The 26119-nt window shown below is 35.1% G+C and overlaps 1 protein-coding gene across 1 annotated transcript in view; it reads left to right on the forward strand.

Annotated features, from left to right (window-relative positions):
* TRDN (triadin) overlaps nt 1–26119 on the forward strand; it is a 327015-nt gene that overhangs the window by 24743 nt on the left and 276153 nt on the right. Inside the window, exons 3-4 of the mRNA XM_088023743.1 lie at nt 11861–12025; nt 13132–13164. Of these exons, the coding sequence (XP_087879869.1) occupies nt 11861–12025; nt 13132–13164 (198 nt within the window). The remainder of the gene's footprint in view (nt 1–11860; nt 12026–13131; nt 13165–26119) is intronic.

Genomic DNA, 26119 nt, shown 5'->3' on the forward strand with positions numbered 1-26119 from the left:
AGAAAATAATTCCATTGAATGTTAGCTTGGAAACAAGTCTATCAGAATCTGTAAATCTACAGAAAACTTGCTTTTCCATTACTTGTTAATACTATAATATTAGAACTGTGTTCATATTGAAGATATTTTTTTTTACAGAAGAGGAAAGCAAACTGGTTTTTCAATTAATATAATAACATCTACACCATGTTCATTAATAAAAGTATAATAAGATTTTCTTGTTTTACTTAGATACTTGACATGGGTAAAAGGAGCCAGAAGTTGTTTGCAATTTTGTTTCAGAATATAAAATGCCCTTTATTTGACATTGGTCTAGCTCCAGTAGGCTGGAAATATTCCAGGATTAAACATTTGCAACCGCATTTTGCCAGCAAAAAATTGGTTGATTGGGGTCATTTTGGGAAAGAGAGGTGAAATGTACATCTATTTGCATTCAGTGGCATTCCTCATTGCCTCAAAAAGTTACAGTTGAGGAATAGCAAAGAAAGACTTAGAAACATTGCCATGAAACTATTAAATATTGAAATAGCCACGTAATTTTAACTAAAGTTTCTTGTCTTTAATTTCATTAGGGTTCCATACAAGTGTACATTTCTAAAATACTGAAGTCTGTTAATAGTAAAGATGAATGTGGGAAAATTTGAATTGAGAAAATGTTAAAAAGCAGAAGGAAAATGCCCATGCCTCAGATTTTGAATGGCAAGGATTGGAGCTACGCTATGACTATTCAAATGTAGATTAGAAAAGTGACAGTCATTTCCTTGTGCAGTCAATAAAACAATTAGCTTAAAAGTGCTTTTAAATCAGAATCCCAGTTTTTCTTTGGTTTAAAAGCATCTAAATATCCAACATCTGCAAGTATTTTATTTTTTCAAAATGGTAAATCACATGAGTTTTATCTTTTAGAATCTGATGTACTTCAAAAGCTTTGTGTCTGCCCTTTATTTTATTTTATTTCTTACACGGTTATCACTAAAAAAGAGATAGAGCCTGGTCATTGTCATCTCATACTGGTAGTATCCAGAGATCTCAGGGAGGGGAGAGAGAAACGATGACCAGAGAGGAAGAGAAAAGATGGAGAGAGAAAATGACAATGGTTTGGGAAAATATATTTATCTGGGATGTTAAAAGATAAACTGGGGCTTATTCAAAATATTGAGTTTGAAGAAAAATCATGTGGAACCAGGTAGCCCCAAACAGAAAGTGGTTATGAGAGCTCTACCTGCAGGAGTTGGAAAACTTTTATAGAAAAGAGATGGAAGCAAAGCAAGGCAATTATTTGATGGGCTATAGTTAAGCGTTCGCCTTATTTGGTAAAGGCTGGTTGACTGTGATTGGCTGTCCTTAGGTTTTGATTTCTTAACCTTGAAGCATTTACAGTCTTAGGTTTGGGTTTGCTTACATTGGCTGCTAAAGCATTAGAACAACTTCAGTCTAGGGGAGGCTGGGTGGCTCAGTCGTTGGGCATCTGCCTTCAGCTCAGGTCATGATCCCGGAGTCCTGGGATCGAGCCTTGCATCGGGCTCCTTGGTCAGTGGGAAGCCTGCTTTTCCCTCTTCCACTCCCCCTACTTGTGTTCCCTCTCTTGCTGTTTCTCTCTGTCAAATAAGTAAAATCTTAAAAAAAAAAAAAAGAACCCCTTCAGTCTAATGACCTCCTTGTTTAATTAATTCAAAGTATGAGTTATTGCTTCAGGAAGATTTGGCTTTTTTAAAAAAGATTTATTTGTTTATTTGCGAGAGAGAGAGAAAGAGAGCGGGGGTATGGGGGTGTACAGAGGGGGAGAATCTTCAAACAGACTCTGGGGCTTGTTCTCAAAACCCATGAAATCATGACCTGAGCCAAACCCAAGAGTCAAGACACCCAACCCACTGAGCCACCCAGGCGCCCCAGGAAGATTTGGCTTTTCAAACAGGCTCATTTCTTTTAAGAGAATGTGTGTATCTGGGTGTGTATAGAAGGGAAGAGCCTCGAAGGTACTTTTTCAACGTTGGTACATTTAAATGTTGCTAGATGTAAATGCCATCTCCTTCCTGTATCTTCAAAATCTCCTCCTCTATCCCCTCCTTTTCCATGAGTGTTTATGGGTTTTCTAACTTGGAAAGACAAATTTCCCTCACTTCCCAATATCCCTATGTAGCTACAACCCTCTTTGTTTCTATCTCTTTAGCCAAACCCCTCTGTTAAGAGTTGATCTGACATTATTCTATCACTCTGCTAAAATGTCTCAAATACACACTTGACTTCTTAATGAACACATTGAACAAATGAACAAATTGTGAACTTAAGTGTGAACAACTTGCACACTTAACATCTTCATCTTGGTTAAACCTTACAACATTAGAACTGTTGACAGCTACTGCTTTATTAAAACCTTATCTTCTTATGACTTTTGTAACTCTCTTCTTTGGCATCATTGGCTTCTTGCCCCTGTCAGATGATATCACCTTGTTCCATTGCTTCACTTGCAATGACTGCATTACCCAAACAAGTGATAAGCAAACTGCCATCATATTTAGCCTACTTATCTTTAATATATGGCTCTCAATCTAATAGGATCAATCTTCTAAAATGGCAAGATAGTAAGATTTAGAGGATAAAAGTAGTGACACAGTTCTAAACAATCAAAGCATGTAGGATAGGTTTTAAGAAAATAAATCTTCCCCACCATGGGAGTCAGTAAAACTATTTTTATTTTGAAGGAAAAATTAATCTCATAAGCATTTTTATTTTCCCCATCCTTAACCTCAATCTCTCTCCAATTTTTCTAATTGCATAAGGACATTCAGTTGGAGCAGTAAACTCAAGATTCTAACTAAGCTAGTTATATTTTTTTCCAGGCCTGCCTCCTAGATTCTAAATCCTGTTCATTTCCAGTCTTTTCAAGTCAGAAACATGGGATTCCTTGTAAGCTTTCCTCTTTCCCCTTAACACTTAGTGATCAAAAATCACTCATTTAACTTTAAAACATCTCTTGGGTTTGTTCTATACTCTGTGCCTTATTCCTAGAACTCCTGCCTTAGTTTCCTCGAGATTGTTGCAGTAGCCACGTATTTTCTTTTTTGCCTATAATCTTGCCTTGCCTCTTTTTCATTCTGAGGGCAGAATGAAAATTGCAAATCTTTTTAAATTATTATTCCCCTATTTAAAATTTTAAATGTCTTCCTTTAAATATGAGTATGCCTGTTGTCCTGATCCCTTGGCTCACCTTGTTGGCATGGGACAGCAGCTGATCCCACAGCAACTCCAGCTCCTGACAGATGCTTCTTCAGCTTCTTCCACTTCTGGCCTAGGTGCATATTTAGCAAGACAAGGGTGACAGCTTCTTCTCTTTGGAGAGGGAGTTTTGGAGGTCATAGGACTGATGGTATATATTTCCAGGTTGTTCTAATGAATCTCATCCCGTCCCTCGCAGGCTCCAGATTTCCTTGCTCCCTCTACTTTATGTCCATATTTTCATCCCAAGTGCCTCTTCTTCTGCCTTCAGAACCCAACTCCACCTGCATAAGTAACAGTCTCTCATAGTGTGGTTAATATTGGAAGTACCAAGGGAAGGGATACCTGGGTGGCTCAGCCAGTTAAGTGCCTGCCTTTGGCTCAGGACATGATCCCAGGGTCCTGGGACTGAGCCCAGCATTCAGCTCCCTGCTCAGCGGGAAGTCTGCTTGTCCCTTTTCCTCTGCCCCTCCCCTTTGCTTGTGTGTTCCTCTCCCTCTCAAACACATAAATAAATAAAATCTTTTAAAAAAAGGAAGTACCAGGAAATTTCATGAATCCAACTTTCCATTTCACCATTTTTGAGGACTGTTCACTGAGGGTAAGGATAACAAGTTCAAGGGAATTTCAGCTTCAGTACATTGTCTCTATGTTGAAAAGCCAGTTGGAGGAAAGTTACTCAGAGAAAGTTGGTTTTGAAGATACATCATTTATGTAATTCAGGGCAGGTGATTATATACAACTTTTTAAACATCCTACTTTAAAAATATAACATATATTATTGAATATGGCAATAGCATGGTTATCATTCATTTGTGAAAACATTTAAATAGAGCAAAATGAGTTTTCATCATATTCTTTTCTTTCTAGAAGCATCTGAGAGATGCTCTATAGAAATATTGTGTTACTTCATAACTTAAAATTATCCAGTCTCAAATGAGCTGACTTAATATTTATATTTCTTGCTAAATTAAAAAGTTTTAATTAAATAAATACAAAAATTTATTTTAACCTACATATTCAATTTCAAAGAAATTTTGCAACATAGCTTGAATTCCACATTTTCATCTACGCAGAGATCCTTGAAATGTTATTATATACTGCAATGGAAGTTATCCAAAGCAAAGACTATACTGTAGCAGCTGAATTTAATTTTCATTGGCCTCTACCTCTCCATTTTTTATTTTTTAAGATTTTATTTATTTATTTGACAGAGAGAGAGTGAGAGAGCATAAGCAGGGGGCACGGCAGGCAGAGGAGACGGAGAAGCAGGCTCCCCACTGAGCAAGTAGCCCTATGTGGGGCTCAATCCCAGGACCTGGGATCACAACCTGAGCCGAAGGCAAACACTTAACAGTGGAAATCATATTTAAAGGATTACTATATGTGGATTTAAAGAGAGGATATTAAGAAATGAGCCTTTCTTAAAATATTTCTTGGGTGGAAAAGCTATTTTTAAAAAAGCTATGTTAGGGGCGGGCATAGTTGCTTGACCGTTGGACACTTGATTTCAGCTCAGGTCATGATCTCAGGGTCGTGGGATTGAGCCCCACATTAGGCTCCATGCTCAGGGTGGAGTCTGCTTCAGACTCTCTCTCCCTCTGCCCCCCCACCCCGCCCTGCTCTCTCTCTCTAAAAAAGAGCAAAACCTATGTTAGTGCTACAAATTATTATTATTCTGGTACAACAAAAGTTCCTTCTTAGATACCAAAATATCAAGTGTTGTCTCTGGAACTGAAGCAATCTTACAAAAATACAGCTATCCTCCAGGAATTTTTCAAGAGAAAATAATGGGAAGATTTGGAATTCCAGTTAGTGTGCCTTTTACAAACTTCCATTGGCAAGATATAAATACATCTTAGAGATTAACTATGGAGGAATAAAGGTGCTGCTTCAAACATTTCCTGAATTCTTGACTTTCTTTGATGTGTTATATTTTTCACATATTGACTTTACTTTCAATTTGAAGTGAAATAGAGAATAAGAAAACAATAAACTCATGGAAGGAAAAAAGGCATATAAGAGAGTATAAGAAATTGAAAACCCTTCTATTATGATGATAAAAATTAAAGATAACAGTTCTGACATCATTGAGTTCAACCAAGTTTGTTCAAGTTACATGGTCTAACCCATGAGAAATTGTTTGAAAGTTACTTCAGACTGATCGTAAAATGCTTTAAAGTACAGTGTCTTGAGTAAATGTCCCTTTGATAAAGACACTGACCTTATTAAGTGGATATAAAAGCACATATTTTTGTTTGTTACTCCTTAAGTGTCTGTACTTAGCATTGTCAAAGCTGGAAACTCCTGGGCCTGAAGACTCAGAGGGCTACTAAGTTCATTGTGAGTGCTTTTCATTTCAAATGTGTTCTGGTTAAAAATAAACTAAATTAAATCAGTATATCAATCTTACATCCTTAGGAAATTGTTGACTATTATAAATGATGTCAAACCTCAAGTCCAAAATGTTTAGCATTTTTTAAATTTTTTTAAAGATTTTATTTATTTATTTGACAGAGAGAGAGACAGAGAGAGAGGGAACACAAGCAGGGGGAGTGGGAGAGGGAGAAGTAGGCTTCCCGTGGAGCAGGGAGCCTGATGTGGGACTCGATCCCAGGACCCTGGGATCATGACCTGAGCCGAAGGCAGACGCTTAACGACTGAGCCACCCAGGCGCCCTCAAGTCCAAAATGTTTAATAAGAATTTGCATTCTCTCAGTTATATTTCTGAGTATAAGAAACCTATAAACACAGAGGAGACAACCATTGCTTTCTGCATATACTAACACATTTATATCTTTTTATCTTTTTACTTGTTTTTCCTACTTATGTTTCACTTCTTCCCATCCTTGGGGGTGGAATGAGAATGAGAAACACATTTGAAGCTCTGTTTGGCACTGGTTAAGTTCTAGGGAACTGTGTTTACCCTGAACAAAGACCAAGTAATTTCACAGTACTTCAAGCAAGAATTATCATGTAACTCAGAGCATATTAAATGATGCATGATTTGCTAATATTTTTCTTAACTTGATCAAATTTTCACCCACAGAAACAAAAGTATTCCAGTACTTATCTGCAATAAAAATGGAGAAACCAGTCACCTAAAGTTAGAATTTTTTTAGGTCTGGAAAATTACCACTATATATTTTCAGTGATCTTCACATATCAAAATTAGAAACACCTGTATAGCAAGCCCATAGGTGGCAGCGATATGTTGATTATATTAAGATAGGATATTGCACACAGTAAGTCCTAAATAATTGCCTATCTCTATTTCCTAGTCAGTTTCATTTGGATGCTCCTGTGTGCAAGGTACACACATCAGCGTACATACAAATTGAATTTTTTCTAATTGGGGTAGAATTTGTGACACTTTTAAAAGCCATTACTTCAGTTTAGATCCAAATATTTAAATGTGAATATTTTCTGGGAGGTAAGGGACAGTCACTAGTTCTTTCATGAGTCCTGATAAAAGCATTGTTTGGATTTCACAGACCCTGCCAAGGTGGCCTGTGACAATGTAGTGACTGAATGATCACAAGACAATATTTGTAACAGTCTACATTCATGGAGCACCACCATATGTTTGAGTTAAATGGCTCTGAAAGTTGAATTAATAACATTTACTATTTCCTTTACTCTGCTTTAGGCGCTCTATACCAAGGAGTTTATATACAGTGAGTTTGAGTAAATTTCAGTAAATACTATCTGGTGCAGGCAGAGACTCATGGGCAAAAGGGTCAGAAGATGCCTGGGATTCCTCTTCAATCACCATCCTTTGGAGTGGCTCAGACAAATGCAGATGATCAAATCTACCCCACCTCTGAGTTGCTGTTTCTTCTGATAAGATATGCATGAGGGCAGCTTAGAGTTGGGAGGATAATTCCTTTGGGAATGGATACCATGCAGTGGGAATTTAGGACTCAGAGATGTGGGGGGCTATGGAAATGACTGTTGTGCAGTATTTGGAGACCTGAGTTGAAGCCGAGATCATACACAGAGCTTGTTGCTAAGGGGAGGAAAAGCCACTGCCCCATCTAGCAAATGGAAAAGAACCTCTGGCTCATTCAAGATTCAAAGACAATCTTGCTTGTTTCTCCACACTGACATTTATTACCAGGCACCATACTGGGTGCTTCAAATGTATTATCTCATATAATAATCATAACAACCTTGTGAGATAAGTATTATTACTCTTATTGTCATTTTACAGTTCAGCAAACTAAAGCGCAGAAAAAAACATTTTTTCCCACTATATAATACTGTTTGCCAGAACTGGGTATGTTATAAATTGGAATATGAGAAAGCTGAATATAAAGATAACAGGTATGAAGGGGTGACTTTAGAATAGTGACTTTGGAAAAGCATAAGCATCAATGAAGTTTACAGACATGGAAAAAGTTGATCTTCTCAACATCATACAGCTACCCATGGGGTGAGCACCAGGACTAGCCTGAGGTGAGTGACGCACTCGCGTTGGGTGCAAAATAGAAGGACTCGGAAAAACTCAGTATTTAAGATGTATATTATTTTAATGCAATATTTAAAATTTCAAAGTTAATTCAAAAATCTGCGATGAATAAAATATCAAAATTTAAATAAAGACAGGATTATTATTACTGAATTTTCCTTCTGTCTCTTCCTCCAGTATGGCCTGGCATGGTATTGGTAGGAGGCCTGAACTTGAATGCTGTCAGAGTTCAGAACCCAAGCTTGTAACTGTTATTTGCTGATGTTTGTCAGGATTTGAAAGATAAAGAAGCGTCTAATATAACTTAAAGAATGTAAGACTGATGGTCAAGGATAATGGCAAAAACCTGGACTTCTTTCTTTAGGAGGAAAGCAGAGAAAACGACTGATTTAATTTCCCACGTATGTTCCCATTTAGAAACTTAAGTGTCTGTGTAGTTTGGCTTCAAAGACAGAGGACCAGTAAAAATCATATTTAACTTTAAACTTTTCCTTGCCTCTCTTGGCACTCTTTTATCAGTGCCAAGAATCCAATTACTGATCATAAGGAGCCTAGAGCAGTTTCCCTGCATCTGGTGGTATATTTTTCTGTAAGAAATATAAGATACAATTAAGAGTGACTTGAAAACTGAGAAACATTTCTTATCTCACATAACAGAAGCCCTGGAAGTAGGGTGATTATTACGAGATTGGATAATTCAAGGCTTCAGCAATGTCATGTGGACTCAAGTTTTTTCATTTTTAACCTTTGCCTTCTTCAGTGAATCAGCTGCTGTCTTTATGGTTATAAGGTGGCTACAGCCCCTCCAGGCTTTATGTTCCCATGTAACAAAGTCCTTGTTTCCCCTTTTAACAGCAAGAAAACCCCTCCCAGAATCTCTCATCCAATATCTGACTCTAGAACAAATTGTGAATTCACATTTTTGTTTGTTGATAGCAATATAGCAAAACCTTAATTTTCTTATATTTAAAAGAGAGATAAAATAATATAGCTATCTCATTAGGTTATTGAAAGGGAAATGTGGGTTAATATAAATAAAGTTCTTAGAGTAGTATCTGGCAGGCATATACACTCTCTAAGTGTTAGCCACTATTATTTTTATGATGATCCTCAATGTAATATATTTAATTTAACTCATGGAAACATGAGAGGTAAGAAAATATAATTAAAAAAACCCCACATCAATAAAAGGTTTAGTTGCATTGTATAGTATTATTCCCATTGATATGATATGGATGTGATATCCGAGAGAGGGAGTTAGAATCAACTTGAGGACTACTGTCTTATTTAAGTTGTACCTATAATCTGTATCTATTATCTGTATGTACCTCTATATCGATGTTTTTAAAGTCGTTGTCCACATAACTAAAAATCAGAGGCTGATCTCGAGCCAGCAACACTGACTTCATGAACACATCCCGGCTTGACTATTTTAGAACCAAGCAATATACGTGTGTATATATAGTGCATTTAGGCATAAGGATAATTAAACTGATATCTATTTTGTTGGATTTTTATTGTTAAGTTCCTCAGTGAACATTTAGAAAAAAGGGAAATGGGGAAATGGTTTCAATCTATTCAGATCATAAAAATCCCATTTGCCATATTCTTCCATTAGATAAAAAAAATACTAATGCTAAAAAATACATTTAATGGTGCCATTACAATCCAGTTCCTTACATACAGTTCTTTAAAATTTTTCAATTGCAATTATAAAATTCCATTTCATTTCCTTTCTCTAAGGTTTAATCTCATCATTCAGACTATCATATCTTGCTCCTATGAAACTCTCCAGAATGCAGTAAAATAAGGTCCAAAGAGTAAAGTTACATTGTCACTGAATCATGGAGATAAGTTTCCCTGAAACCAACATTTTGTAACTTGGCATCCTTGAAAGTGTTGTGAATCCCCCGAAATAAAACATAAAATTAAAATTCCCCCAGAAATCCTTTCTCTTATATCACTTTTCCCCTTTCTAGTATATGTGTTGTCTGAGCGAGCACACACTTTTCCCCTTTCCGTAGGATCTTACCCATCTGCGTAAAATGGAATGTTCTTCCCATTTTAACAGTGTTAAACAACAGAAAACCCACTATGATTCTAGTACTCTCAAACATTGCCCAAAGTTTGGGCAATGTTTGAGAGTACTAGAATCATAGTACTCTCATTTATAGTAAGGTGTATTTACCACCTTTAAATTCTTCCCGTTTGGTCTTGAACGCATTCCATTGAAACAGCCCTTTGAAGGTCACCAATGACATCGTCATCATTAAATGTAAAGGTCTATTCTCAGTCTTCATCTTACTTGGCCTATCAGCAGCATTTGCCAGTTGATCACTGTACCCTCCTCAAGACAATTTCCTCACTTGACATCTAAGACATTCACTCTCTTTTTTTCTACTTCTCTCTCTCTCTGGATGTGTGTGTGTGTATATCTCTGTCTCCATCTCTCTCATCTCTCCTTGTCATAATCAATTACTGGTTCATCCCTCTGACTGATCTCTCTGTCTTCTAAATGTTAGTATGTTCCTGGGTCCACTTCCTTGGTGATATCATTCAGTACCATGATTTTGGATAACTTCTATCTTCTGCTGAACTCCTAAATTTTTATCTTTAGCTGAGAATTCTCTTTTGTAGGTCATATTGGGTGGTACAAACATCTACATCTCCACATAGATGTTTAATAGGCAACTCAAGTTTGAGAAGTCTAAAGCTCAGATATTTTTACCCCTAAAAAACCCTTTTTCTCTCCAGACCTCCCCATTTCAGCAAGTGACATTTCCATCGTGCCAATTTTTCATGCCAAAAACCCTGAAGTTATCCTGTAACCCTCTGTTTCTTTCACACCCAGGAGCCAAACTGTAAGCCTATATGATTAATTCTATCTTAAATACATTCAGAAAATGACCACATGTCACACACACACTATCATCCTGATAGAAATCACCATCATCTTTCCCCGTGCTTATTTCATTTGGCTCAGTATCAGTAGATCTCCCTATTTTCAACCTGGCATTCTTTCAATCCTCAACACAGAGAATGAAGTTACATAAGTCAAATTACTTTATTCCTTTACTCTAACCTTCCAGTGACTTCCCATCTCCATCAGAATAGAAGCCTAATTTTAGAGTCCTTAACCTTTAAATAATATCATATATTGATATAATTCTAGTTTTTAAGATATCAAAGGAAGAAAAATCTCTGAAAAGCTAAAATAGTTTTTAAACTTAAGGAAAACATAAATCTAAAATTTTAATTTAGATTGATGAAAAATCAGTTGCAACTTATAACACATTTTTAGATAGATCGCCTCTTCAATCAGATATTAGAGGCTGTCCTTGCCGCCTCAGAGTAATTTTCATATAATTAAAATGAGAATGACAACATTTTGGACATACCTATTATGTCTATTTGCTTGGATTTTTATTTTTTAATCTTTCATTTTGCAAAAAGTTTCTATCTCCTAAGATACAAAAAAACGGAAGATTTATAGACTTCAGTTTTCCCTAATTCTATCTACTAAAGTTACTAGACATTTAAATACTTTTTATTTTCAGGTACTGGGATGCTTAACAAGGATAAACAAATTGCATCTAGCTGGAACCTGATATGAATACTACCTTGACAATTCCAGTTTTTTCCTGATGCACAAGTTATAATAAATGGACCTATCAGTCTTACTTGAGCCACAGCTACTTACATCTACTTGGCACTTCTTGTTTGCCTGAAAATTTACAGAGGCATCTTCTCCATGATGCTTTCCAGTATAATATGGGCCAAAGATGATATCTTCTGTTCCCAAAAATCCATAACTTAGGGTGTATATTGCAATTTGAATAACATAGATGCACATTATTTCAATCCATTCCTAATTTTGCCCTCTATTAAACTCTTATTTATATTATAAACTTCTCAAGGGCAATTTCTTTCTTGGTAACCTCATAGGGTCCAGTACCATAAGTATTCAGTAACTTTTCTTTTAATTGAATACACATGCATACTGTGACAAAATATAGTTTCTATTTCTGAGTCCCCCAAAAAATGTAGCCAAGAGACATTTACATTTATAAAATTGACATTTTGTGTCAAAGGCACAAATCAGGATAAACAGCTTTTCTTAAGTTTTTGGGGAATGATTGTAAAAATTTTTCTCTTGTTTTTAATTACTTTTAGCGAGCTCAATTTCCAAGATTGGCTCAGATCCTCTAAAACTTGTACATGATGCTGTGGAAGAAACCACGGACTGGGTCTATGGCTTCTTTTCTTTGTTGTCTGATATCATCTCGTCTGAGGGTGATGAAGAAGATGATGATGATGGGGATGAGGACATTGATAAAGGTACAAAGAGCATAGAAACACACCTAACTTCTTTGAACAATATTAGTTACGCATTACGGTGGTTTGCTTAAGTTTAAACACAAATGAGCGCTGGGGTCAGGCTAAACCAAAATGAATACACTTCTGAGTTCTAACAGCATAATCAACAGACTACCAAACTCAGTAAATTGGTCCCTGTTTGGCTTTCATCTTACAGCTCATCTGCCATTATGGCAAAGATGTCAAAATTAAATGCTACCATTTGGGTAGCACTATAGTAGAGAGGGTCTTACTATGCACTACTACAAACTCACAAAAAGACCTCACAATTTATATGTTTCTTTGGGGAAAAAATAGTAGCTATTTCTCAAGTTTATCCTTAGGAAAACTGAAATAACAATAATTGATAGACATATGTTTTATACATGTAAGTCATATTCATGATCAAAGAGAAAGCAGTTACATTAAAATCATAATCAAAAGTAAATTTATTGAAGCAAATGGAGGTATAGAATGGAGGGACATATTGTAATGTCACAACAATTATGCGACTAACCTATGTACTGTCTCATATATATTAATAAACAAAAGGAAATAAACTCCAACCATACATAAACTACTATCGAGTGGATGTGAAAAGAACAAAGTGTTATGAGTCTGTCTTTTACATGACATTTTTTAGGGTCAGCCTTAGTCATCAGAAATCATATATTCAAAAAAAAAAAAAGAAAAAAGTAATCATGTATTCAGCCTTGACTACCAGGAAAGCTCTTATTATTTTAGCCCTCTCTATGACTTTGTCTGAATTTGTATTTGTTTGGCCCCAGTGAGAGGTCGAGATGAACAATAGAGAACTGAAATGAACATGATATACGAACTGTAATGTATAATTTGGATTGCTGCCACGATTTTATTGAACTCATAAAAGTGAAACTATCTCATATAAATGTACATACACAAAGTTTATACTTAAAAACTGGAATTTGGGAGGCAAAGTAATATAAGGACTACTAATGTCAAAACTAATAGATGGTTTTTTTAATGAACAAAAGAAAATGGAAAAAGAGAGAGGCAGTATTATGCTATGCTAAAAGTTTTTCTAATTTACTGTTTTTGTCTTGGTTTAGGAGAAATAGAGGAGCCTCCCTTGAAACAAAAAGGTTGGTTGTTTTCACCTTTTAAAAATGTGGTAATACTGATTTTCAGCATGATTCAAAAGTATTTTACATGAGTTGTAGCCTTAATTTATTTTTAATGTGCAGTTTTTGCTTAATGATTAGATCAAGATTTATAGTTAGGTAGAGAAATACTTGATTCTTTCCAATGAAACTGATCCCACTATTTTTCAGTTTATTATTTAATTGATGCCTTCTTCAAGAGATGTGCAAATCCATCTACACACAGATCCATGTGATTTGGAATCAGGAATGAGGAGTGAATTCTGTAGCCTCAGAAATGGCCCAGAAGATGATGATGCCCATGATCTTTATTCTCACTGTGGCCAGATTTGATTTAACATTTTTATTCATTTCCTCCTTATTTTATTGTCACTATTAGTATTCTTCATTTTTAGGTGATAAGTAGGGGACAGGGTGTGTGAAATAGTATAGAAAAGAATAATCTTGGAGGCAAAGACCTGTCCAGTCAGTATGTGTCATGTATAATCCCAAAGGAATAGAGTTACCTGGATGTACTTGGATGTGTAATAGACGGATTTCTTGTAGAAATAGATCTTGCTAGGCTCTTCCCTAACTGACTGGGATGATCACAAATCCAAAAGATGGAAGCAATATGACCAGGAAAAACTGGTATAGCTATGGGGCAAGAGCCTCACAGGGCAAGTATTATTATAGGAAGGAGTAAGAATTGTCTAGAAGGGACAATAAAGAGAAGGGATACCATCCCTAAGGTATAGTTGGTGTCAGAGAGAAACAGCCAACACATAGCCAGACTTGATACAGTTGTGATGTTTTAGTTATTGCTGCACATGTTCAGCAGCAGGCTTTTGGGAGTGTTTACTCCAGGGGAGAATTTGCTGGCTTCTGTTGCTATCTGCCTAGACCTACTGTAGATGCAAACAGTGGGATCCAAATTTGGAGCTTCAGCCTTGTCTGAGCAGATGATGATTATCTCATTATCTGGGGTAAAATCCACTTAGTGTATGTTAATTTAGAAAATTTGAATTTGTAACTTGTCCAACAAATGAGCGCTAAACTAGTGAAACCCAAATGTGGGAAAGCCAGAAACGAAAAGTGTTTATGAAGTTATCGAGAGAAGACAGGTTTCTTGATCACAAATCCAGGATGAGAACTCAAGCCATAGTTCAGCCATCAAATCCAGGTTTAGAGATTCTAGAATTCCAGAATTCATTTATAAAATTCTTGAGGTTAGAAACAGTTTTTTTTATAGCTGACCTCCAATGGATAGGGCCTAGAACATAGTGAAAGTTTAAGCTAATTAATTACTAGTCATTATCGGGAAACAACAGTTTATGTATCTGTTCTAATTAGAAATGGAAGAGAGAAAAACAAATAATATTTTCTTACTTATAAATTGAATTCTACAGAAATATCATAAGATCATATTCTCAATAAATAAATATCTAGAATTTAATAACGAATCTGTTCTTTCCTTTCGATTTGAATTTCTCTGTGGGATTATTTCAAAATTGTTTCATGTAATGATTAGCACAAATTGCAAATCCACACAAAGCTGCTTAATTATTATTCTTTAAATTATTGCCTTGTTTTATAAAATCAACAGAAAAACTATTAAATAGTTGTTAGGGATACTTTTGAAAAAGATGTCAGTAATGTTCATTAGTTAAAACAGTCCAAGTGATCTATGTGTTTAAAACCATGTACACTAATGTCTTGAAGGATTAGTAAAAGAAGAATTGACTTAAAATCATCTGAATATATTTTCTTAATATTATTCACAAAGTTGCATGAGAAAATGGACATCTAAGGAAACATCTTATATATCCTACCTTGGGTATAGAAGCTAGGTAATAATGAACATTGGTTGAAGTGGATTGAAGGAAATATATTTCATCATAATTATTATTTTTTTATTCATAAGCTTTTCCGTTGTAGTGTCATAGAGGCAATGAGAATTTTATTTTTTATTTTTTTTAAAGATTTTATTTATTTATTTGAGAGAGAGAGAGAATGAGAGATAGAGAGCACGAGAGGGAAGAGGGTCAGAGGGAGAAGCAGACTCCCTGCTGAGCAGGGAGCCCGATGCGGGACTCGATCCCGGGACTCCATGATCATGACCTGAGCCGAAGGCAGTCGCTTAACCAACTGAGCCACCCAGGCGCCCGGCAATGAGAATTTTAAAGCAGTGTGTAATATTTTGCAGAACATTTCTAATTATATTCTGTTTTAAAAGGTATATTTTAAATATTATTATTAAAGAAAAGATGCTATGAGCTTATCCCTATTTTATGATGGCTTTTTAATACATTTTCATATTTAAAAATTGTGGTTTAAGAAGTATACATTTTTTGGCAATCTAGAATAACAGTCTTCTAAAACATTTCATTTTCATCCATTTAAATGACTCTTTATTGATCTCCTCATGAATACTCTCTCTCCATTAGGATATATTCAATAATATTTAGCCATTTTGTATTACCTAAATTATCACACTGTGGTATTGTTTATTCAACTGTCCTGTGTCTTTATGAAGCATTTTATTTAAATGACTTAAAATCTTAGTTTCATTTGTCCAGTTGCTATTTTCATCAAAATAAAAACTCAACCACCCTGTTATTTGTGGGTGGAGATTGCAGTTCTAAGTTGATGTGGAATAATGGTCTAGTCAACTAATCTCAGGGTTGCAGGATTGATTATTAAATAGATTATTAACATGGATGAAATTTTTGAGTCTGCAATTCTGTGGCTTATGTTGTTATATATAAATACAGCATTAGCGTATGAGATGTAGTACCTAGTGTCTTTATGCATCTTTATTTTTCAGCTTGTCAAAATTTTAAAAATAGTAAATTCTATTACCAAACACTACACAGTGAGAGTCCAAGGCACTGAATCATTATAAAACATTGTATATTTTTTATATAATTATTTCAAACTTACAATTATGAAAAACAAGTACCATTGTAAATCATAGTTCCTGAAACAATTATGTGTTGTATATGGTAGGTGTGCTTTGGTTTTCTGGAATCTCCTGTTGTATAGTTTCTTCATTGGAAGGTGTACATCTTGGATGTTAACCTCCCACTTTCCAAGGGGTACACAAGTGCAGATAGCTATAAAGGACTGAAATTATATTTGTATGCTTTCCTAACATAGATTTGCCTGAAAACACATCTAAGGTCATAACAGTACTTCCACTTAACAATATAAAGAAATAGCCTTCACCCATCCTAAAATTGCTGGAATGCTCACCCAAAAGACCAATAGGCCTTTCTGTCCTGCATACATCTGCCAAAGGAGAATCATGGTGCTGATACACAAGTGCTCTTTTTCGTGATGGGATGGTCTGACTCCAAAGATATGGTAGAGTGGAGGAGACTGGAGCAATGATAAGTTTCATTTCATGACTTTGCCTTTTATTTAGCTGAGTAATGTGAAAGATTGCACTGCTCTTGAGGAAGATTCCCATGAGAGCAAAGCAAAAAGAATATAGTTAAGAAATACTGAAAGCTAAAAATGCCTTTTAAAAATTTAAATGTAAGTAATTCTTTTCATTTATTATCAATACTTGCTCTTAGGAAGTGCCATTGGCTTGAAAGAGCACTTTGAAACAACCACAGCGGTGTAGGTTGGTGACACTGATTCTTTTAAATATAACTGGGATATGTTCTGACACAACCAAACTTTTAAAGATGCATTGACTAAACCCAGAGAGGCCACATTTCTGTGATACCTTTCAGATTAATTCTGTATTGTTCAAAAAGGACTTTAAAACATACGTTATATAATTATATTATAAAACATTTAATTGTAGTCAAACCTCATCTTATTTATCTAATGTAAGATGTTTAATATTTTGTATCTCCTATTGACAAAAAATTAAGTCAGATGCTATTTGCAGACCCAATTTACTCTCTCTGTATACATATATGAAAGTATGTATATATGCATATTACATTATGTATCATTTATTCATTATATGTTATTTATATGTATTTTTACCTCCTATTAATAAAAAATATAAAATTATATGCTGTATTGGTTATATATGTATATGTAAATATATATATTTAATACATATTCTCTTTTCCTTAATAATTATACAACTTGATGGTAGCTAAGAAAATTATTAAAGTTATTTCTTTTATATTTGAAACTTATTTATTTAGTCCCAAAAGTAAAACATTAGAATTTGATATCCCCTTCACACATGTATTGCTGAAATGTCAAACTCTTTATCATATCTTGGTTTCACAAAGAGTTTAAAATCTTACCTCTATATTACATGACATTAGTACAAATAAAATAATTTACAATAGAATATTGGTTTTTCTTGTTTTATAACTTATTTTCAAAATAAATTTATTATATTAAATCTATGTCATTTTAGTCTTTTCATCTACTTTTAATAACATATCTTCCAGGTGTGTTGCAAAATTTATTCTTTCTTGATAATTTCCTCAAGATGCAAACTAAAATTTTTTGAACTGCAAAACAAAATTACATTTTTTGAGAGAGGTAAATTTGATTTGAGTAAGAGGTTTGAAAACAAAGGCTGGTCCCATTAGCTAACATGGCAAACATTTTTTATAAATAAAGTGAGCAGCATCCAAGGTCTAGATGAAATATACCTAAAGTAAGACGTACATTTAAAGGTACATGAGACAATATCATTTTATCCAAAATCATTACCATTTATAATATTTTGATTTTTCCTCACCCTTTTTGAATATATTGATTGGCTACACAGGGTACTCCTGAGTAAGAGTAGTAGAAATATCTAGCAGTCATTTGGTGAGTCTGATAAAATCATTTTACTTCCAAGAAATTCAGAAAATAAATGACTCTCAGAATAGAGTAACAAACCTTTTGTAAGTCATGTATTTTTCAAATTTTTGTTTCCAATATAACTGAAGAAGGCATTAGTTACTCAGCTGAGAGATCACTGAAAATAAATTCCTTGTTGATTCCCTATGTTATTTTACCATTACTTGGAAGAAGATTTAAAAAAATAACCTTACCATAATAAAATTGTCATCTCTGTGTTTGTGTGCATGTATGTGTAGCTCTATATACATGTACATGCATAAGGCATATGTATACATGTGTGCATACATGTTCATAAGGCTTCTCAACATTTGTATCTTTAAAAGTAAATAAAAGGGTTAGATTTTTCATTGAATCTTTTTTTTTTAAAGATTTTATTTATTTGACAGAGAGAGAGATAACGAGAGCAGGATCACAAGCAGGGGGAGTGGGAGAGGGAGAAGCAGGCCTCCCGCCAAGCAGGGACCCCGATGTGGGGCTCGATCCCAGGACCCGGGGATCATGAACCGAGCTGAAGGCAGACGCTTAACAACTGAGTCACCCAGGCGCCCAGATTTGTCATTGAATCTTATCTAATTCCATCTGTAAATCATATCCACAAATACAAGAACTAATTAAAGTTGTATGTATCTCACAAAGAGATAGATGCCTTTCTAATAAAATTTTGCTTTTCAGATTTAATACTTTCTGAAAATTTGTAAGATCCTAACCTTTAGATTCTTATAATCAGGGGATATAAAAGATATTCTAAATTTCAAAATATAAACTTTTTTTCTAGAGAAGTGTGATAGTATAATCAAGAAAAAAATTTCCAATTATAAAAATATATTGTTCTTGAATAAAATTTTGTGAGAGAAATGGAATGAAAATGTGAATTCAAAAAGAAAAAAGGAAAATTATACAATTTCCAGATGTTAAAAAAGCTTGTTTGTTATTTTAAATCCGTAATGAAGAATCTCAAAATATTATGGTATTTAGAGTCCATCAACCTGATTTTTTAGCTAGATGAAGCAATTTTATTTTCAAAATTCAAAACTTATAATAATCTATTGATTGTAACTTTTTAACTTACGGTAAAAACATTTAGAAGTTATCTTCAAAATATAGAAGGAGATGCAGTTTCCCAAAGTTTTCTAAGGTAATGTCAAAGGAAAAAAAAATTAAAGTCTCCGTAATGAGAATGAACATTTCGTGTTCTAGATGACCTGAGGATTCTGAGTGAGAACAGACCATGAAGGCCCAAGGTTCGACTGTAGTCAACAACACATGTCCTTAAATAATCGCTATTTCAGAACACTGACATGTTTTATCCCTTTAGTCAATTTGTTTTTCAAGTGTTTTCTACGTGTCAAGCAACATGCTAGGCAGAGGAGAACATTTAAGTCTTTGTGTACAGCATCCCAAAAGTTGATGACAAAAGTTTGTTAAATAAGATAATAAATAGGGGCACCTGGGTGGCTCAGCTGGTTAAACGTCTGCCTTCAGCTCAGGTCATGATCCCAGGGTCCTGGGATCAAACCCCACATCAGGCTCCCAGCTCAGTGGGGAGTATGCTTCTTTTTCTCCCTCTGCCCCTCCCCCCACTCCTGCTTTCTCTCTCTCTCTCTCACTCTCTCTCAAGTAAATAAATAAAATCTTTAAAAAAGTAAGATAATAAATAACTGTAATGGAGCTTTTATGTGATATACCTAATAAAGTTAATTATTCCTTACTAATAGCAGGATCAATGTAACATTGTATTCTATAGCCAAAACAATTGCAAATGAGTCAAAATCATCTTATTTAGTATAATATACTGAAAAGACCTTATTGAAGAGTTTAATGAATAGATGAGCAATTGAGATAGTAAATGAGATAAAATAATTTGGGCATTGCATATTTGATAATGATGAGGTGATCATATACAGCTGAACTTAAAGAGGATTAAAATATGAATACTGATAACTATATTGCAAATGAATAAAACTATTTTAGGCAAAAATAGAAATACAATAAAAATACATAAATTTAATTCTCTTAATTACTCATAAATACTCCCGAGTCAAAGCTAATCACAGGCTTGCCAACACAGATGCAGAAAAGGAGAGATAAAGTGAGGGAGGGAGTGAGGGAGGGGGAGAGGGAGAGATAGAAAATCCAGTATTCTTAAAGCAAAGTTAAAAATATATTTCCATTCATAACAGGTGTTGGTATTTTTCTATTTCTTTTTCAAAAATAGAATATCGGTTTGTCACAAACCTAGTATGATTTTGCTTTCATATTTCTATATTGGGATTTATGTGATGCTGACTTTTCAGATTGGGTAAATATTTACAGAGAGTATAATTCTTTAGTGGATATATAGCTTTTTAAATTTTTTGTGCTAACATTTCCAAGTGCAACATAATGAATATACTTACTCCTTTTTACAGTTTATTCTTAGTTAAATCTCGGTCTATAGTAACTCTGCATATAAGAATAATCATTACAACAGTTACATCCTTTGGAATATGTAATTTTAGAAGACAGTAATAGTCCCCTAGCAAGAAGTTACATTTTATAATGTCATTTTCAGACATCTAGTTTTAAAGTTCAGAAAGAATAGTTTTAGTCATTTGGATCCACACACTCAGTTTTTTGGGAATGAAGAACTGTTTTTCAATTTCAGGAGCATAGTGGCCTTATGTGTTAAATCATTGCTTACCTTATAGGAAAGAACTAGATGCCACACTACATTACGTTGAATTTCCGTGCTTCCTAATTACGTGCTCTTTGAAACAAGGAACTGTCCTCAAGTTTGAACAGGACCCAAGTATGAAGGCTGATGTTCTGTGAGATTTTACCTGATGCATGTCAACAGCAGAGGAAGAGGCTCTTCTCTACTTAGAGCAAAACAAATTACATTCTCCTTATAGTCACGTTTTTAAATTTCCCTAAAGCTCCTTGGGTTGAAAAGAATCCAGTAAATTTAAACTCAGGTCTTTCATTGTGTATTTTTCTCCCTTGATTGAAACCCACAATAGCTCTTTGCAGTCAGGGTGAATAAGGAAGAGCCAGGAAATTTGCGCATCATAAATATTCAAGACTTTAGGATTAGGCCATTGAGAAGGTTGTATCACGTCATCGGGAGTAAGATGGATGGACACGTTTCCGTGCCAGAGATTTCTTGCATCCATCTTTGCTGGCAGCTTCAGTGGTTAGCACCAGGCTGAGCATAAAGTGTCTGAAAAATACGGTGAGTGAAAAAAGGAGTGGAAATGGAAAGGTGACTAATCTTGTTAAAATTCATAGGCTCAGAATATTGGTGACTAGGTCGGCCCTAGTAACCTTGTTAAGTAGATACACTTATCTTTGGACCCCTTCACTTAGTAAGTCTGGATGAAAACTCAGGTCCATAACTGCAGTTCTGCATTTTACCCTTGGGCTACACAAGGAACCCACTGCTTTATCTTCTGCCTGTTTTTCCGATTATTGATCAGACCCACAGTGGCAGGGGGACAAAGCCCAAAGAGAACAGGCAGCAGGCTTGGAGGTGGACTCAGAATAAAGAAGTCTGAGGAGGCTGAGGTGAAGGAAGATCTATCTGGTCAGTGATCCAGAGATTCACTTCTCCATGGGGTTACAGCTGTAGTGAACTCTGGATCTACCGGGTCAGGCAACTTTTGTATCTTTTTTAAAAAGATTTTATTTATTTATTTGAGAGAGAGGGAGAGCATGAGCAGGGCGAGGAGCAGAGGGAGAAGCAGACTCCCCACTGAGCAGGGAGCCCAATGTGGGGCTCAATCCCAGGACCCCAAGATCATGACCTGAGCCAAAGTCAGACACTTAACCCACTGAGCCACCCAGGTGCCCCTGGTGACTTTTGTATCTTTTTTTTTCTTAAGATTTTTAAAAATTTATTTGAGAGACAGAGCACATGAGCAGGAGGAGGGACAGAGGGAGAAGCAGACTCCCCACTGAGCGGGGAGCCCAATGTGGGACATGATCCCAGGACTCTGAGATCATGGCCTGAGCTGAAGTCAGACACTTAACCGACTGAACCACCCAGGCACCCCTGTGACTTTTGTGTCTTATGCTACTAAAAAGAGCTCACCTCTATTGAGGCAAGCGAACTAGAACCAGGATGATAGGAGGTAAATAATAGTAGGTAAATACTACCACAGATAATAGTAGGTAAAACCAGAGCCTGAAGGAACATGCCCAAAAAAAGCACTTGAGATTATTCCTGCTCTGACAAGAAATACATAAAATGGTTGGGCTGGCGTTGAGTTGTCTCAGAGACCCTTCTTATTTACCCTGACGTTGGCACCAAAATTTGATCTGAGGGTTGCTTCAGTCACATTGGATAAGTAATGGAGAAGTGTCTGAGTGAGAAGCTGTTATTCCAGACTCTTTTCTCTCTAGTTGTGTAGGTTTCCTTTCTTAAAATAATAAGAAATGTGGTGTTGGTTGAGTACAGATGGCTTAAAATGTTACATAGTTCAGATTATGTATTTTCATTTAGAATGGTTTGTTGAAAAATAAAACAAATTAAAAAAAAAAAAGCAAAACAGAAAACTTCCCAGTGCTTCTCAACTCTGTGCATCAGATTCAAATGACGAGAGACCAAAATAGATTTCAAACTGACTTAATGGAAAGGATACTTTAATGGTTTGAGTGACTGAAAGATCCAAGAGTAAAACTGGCTTCAGGGACGGCTGGATACAGGTTTTTTAATAGCGTGATTAGTAAATCCTCTCTTTTTGCTCCTGACCCTGCTTTCCTTCATCTGCTTAATTCTCAGGCTGACTTTCCTCTCCTAGTAGCAATTATGAGGGCCAGAAGCTTCAGGCCCAAAGTTTTTTTACTTTAGCAACTCAGAGAGGAGGCTGTGCTTTTCCTCAACTATTTCAGCAAAAACAACTGTAGTGGACTCTCATTGATTTGTATCAAGTAACACACCCTTCTTGGAACCAATCAGCTGGCCAGGGACCTGCGGCACACGCTTTGTCAAGACCCAGGGAATAGACTCACCCTTGGGAGTAAAGAATGCGTTTAGCATCACCCAAACTCTTTATATTGAGATTGGAAAAGGATTGATTCCTGAAACTAGAGGAGGGATGCTGTTACAATAATGAATTCCAGCAGGAAAGCCACAGATGTCTTTTTGATTTGGAATCCCAGATCCCTTCCCACTTCAGATTTACCCAGCCAGAATCCCCAGGGGTGAAGCCTTAAGCAGTTGTATTTTCAAAACCTCCCCAATGTGTTTCTAACTCACAACCAGGATGAGAACCATTGCAGCCCAAATGATTAATTCTAGAAATGAGTGATTTTATGCGTTGTGACACCAGGAAGGGAGAGAGTTGAAGATAAGTGGATAATTGCATATTTTGTTTATACATAGTGACTGCTCTTCTCTATAAATTTACCATTAAAAAAATACCAAACCATGAATGATAAAATGCAAACTAAATTAATAACACTGTCACCTTGCCCTAGACTATTGGAATAACTATTGACAATTGATGCTCATCAGTTGAACACATCAACATTTTAAACATTATTGAGATAGACTCGAAGGAATATGATGAGAAGATATTTGCATTGGTTCCCTTTCTGCTATTAACCTGCTATGGTTAAGTCCCTTAACCCCAGTGGCTCTCAGTTCTCACATCCATAAAACAAAGAGGCTGGATTTTACTGATGTCCAGGTTCTTTCTAGCTGTAATATTTTATGATTCTATGATTAAATTGTGATGTCTTATATTAATAATTTTACCAAGAGTTTTGTCTGGACTAGAGCTTGCAATTCAAAGTGTGATCCAAGGAACAGCAGCATCAGCATCATCTGGGAGTGATTTAGAAATGCAGAACCAGGCTTCATCCAGACCAAATGAATCAAAATCTGCATTTTAGGAAGATCCCCAGGCAACTCATATGCACATTAAAATTTGAGGAATGTTGGTCTAGACGGTGGTTCCTAGTTCTGACAGTGGTTCTGAAACCACCTGAGAGCTTATTTAAATTGGAGATCCCTAAAAGTTTCCTCACCACGAGAGACTAATTGATTAAGTTTGGGCTGTAGTTCAGGAATACATTTTAATATCTCCCCAGATGACTCTGGTGTACAGCCACATTGATTTTGTCTAGTATATCATCAAATATGAAACACACATTCTAACACAGCCAAAACGCCATCCAAATCCATGAAGACCACCAGGGATTATTTTATAAAAGGTATTGCTTGTTATCATTTCTACCTCTGTCTGGCTTATGAACATATGGGAAATAGTATCTCATTTTATAGATGGAAAAAATACAATTCAAAGAAGAAAAATGGATTAACTTAAGATCACTGAGTTAGTGGCAAAAATGAGGTTGGACAGGTATCATCATATTTATTTTGAAATTTTTTGTACAGGTCAAGAGTATGCAGGGTTGTGACTACTGTTTTTCTTGAAAAAGTCGAGCTTATTTTACAAAACTTTACCAAGCAATCAAATCTAATAAAATCAAGGTCCAAAGCATTTTTATGTTTATGGATTCGACATTCCTGAAGGAAACTGTTCTCAATTATTTGTCTATCACTATATCTAAAGTGTATGCCACCTTAATCACGAACACTAGGTAGCTTTGAGGAAAAGAAAATATTCCTCTTTATACTCTTCATTAATGGTCAGTCGTGTGCTATCCTCAAAATTTGCTTTATCAGTATAACAGAAAAATTATCAGAAAAATCATAGAAAGTACAAATACCTAGACATCATTTAAAATGTTTCTCTAAAATATTGAGAATTCAATACAATACTTTCCCTTAATGATCCTTAATTAGCCACTAAATAGATAACTAGACTTACTTGGTTATTCATCATAATTAGACTTTTGTGTCCTAATCACAACTGGAAAATCTTACAAATTGAGATTCTATGTTCAAATGAATAATTTGAATTTTCAATATTAAAATAAGAAAAAATGTAAGAGGGCATTTCATATTGTCTACTGCTTGTGAGATACGTAGAGAAAACATAATGGTAAAAAGCATTCATTGAAATCCACAACACTCATAATAATTTAATAAACTTGGTTGTTATCTAAAAGAATCAGGATGGTTGCCTTGGTGACAGAGATTATCTTTTTAACTTCTTGAGTCTGTCATTTTAAAATCTTGAATTGATAATATTTTTAATTTGTTAACAATGTGTTATATTAATAGAGAAAAATTGTATGCTTTAAATTGGCCATGTAAATCTTAAATGAAATTATAAACTATTCAACAATAAGCTTTGTTATAAGCAGATAAAAATTATTTATCATAAGCAAAATATATGCAACATACAAAATAACTCAGAAAGACTTCACTACAAAATAAGGTCATTCTTAGGAATCATTTGGCACAATCTATTTTCACTGATTTGATCCCATTGATTGCTGGTGCTAGTGACCCTCCCATTTTTAAGTGCCATGGCCTGTCTTCCTAAATTATATTTGGAAGTTGAGCTCAGAGTCTTGGGGAAATCTGTTGATCTATGATTACCACTGGCACTATGGGAGACATAGAGCTTAGACGATGATATATTGATGAAATTAAACAGCCTAAAGATGAAGAAGGGGAACCAAGCCAATGAAATGAATCTTCACTTCTAATTTGGAGAATTTTTAAAGATTTTTGCCTATTCAATAATTATAAGTTCCTGTGGGACAGGGAGAACACACTGTGAGAACCAGAAAATTCTCCCTTACACCTATAAGTTCCATTTTAGGCTACCAAAAGGATCCCTAAAATCTATACTTACTTTCTCAGATGTCCAGCATAAATATGTGTAACAGATGCCAAAATTTCAGTATTTCTGTATATAAAATACCATAAGTATATGGGCAAATGCTATCAAAGAAAAATGCAGATTATCATTGAAATACTATAAGCATCAATAGAGATGTTAGGGAGTTGCAGTAATATCTAACATGTAGAACAGAGATAGAAATTTTGGACCCCTTCCTTTAAGCTATGCCAAGTCACATGTCCTACTTTTAAATCTTGCCACCACTTGTTTCTAATGAAATAGACATGATATTTTATTGTCAGCATTTTATTACAAGTATATATTCAATTCAGAGTTGACTTACTTTTTATATAAACATCTATGAATCAATTTTGAAATAAGGCAAA

Source organism: Eumetopias jubatus, unplaced genomic scaffold (genome assembly GCF_037043125.1).
Source record: "Eumetopias jubatus isolate StellerSeaLion01/CBP00866 unplaced genomic scaffold, mEumJub1_p1.0 scaffold_6, whole genome shotgun sequence".
NCBI classification, from domain to species: domain Eukaryota; kingdom Metazoa; phylum Chordata; class Mammalia; order Carnivora; family Otariidae; genus Eumetopias; species Eumetopias jubatus.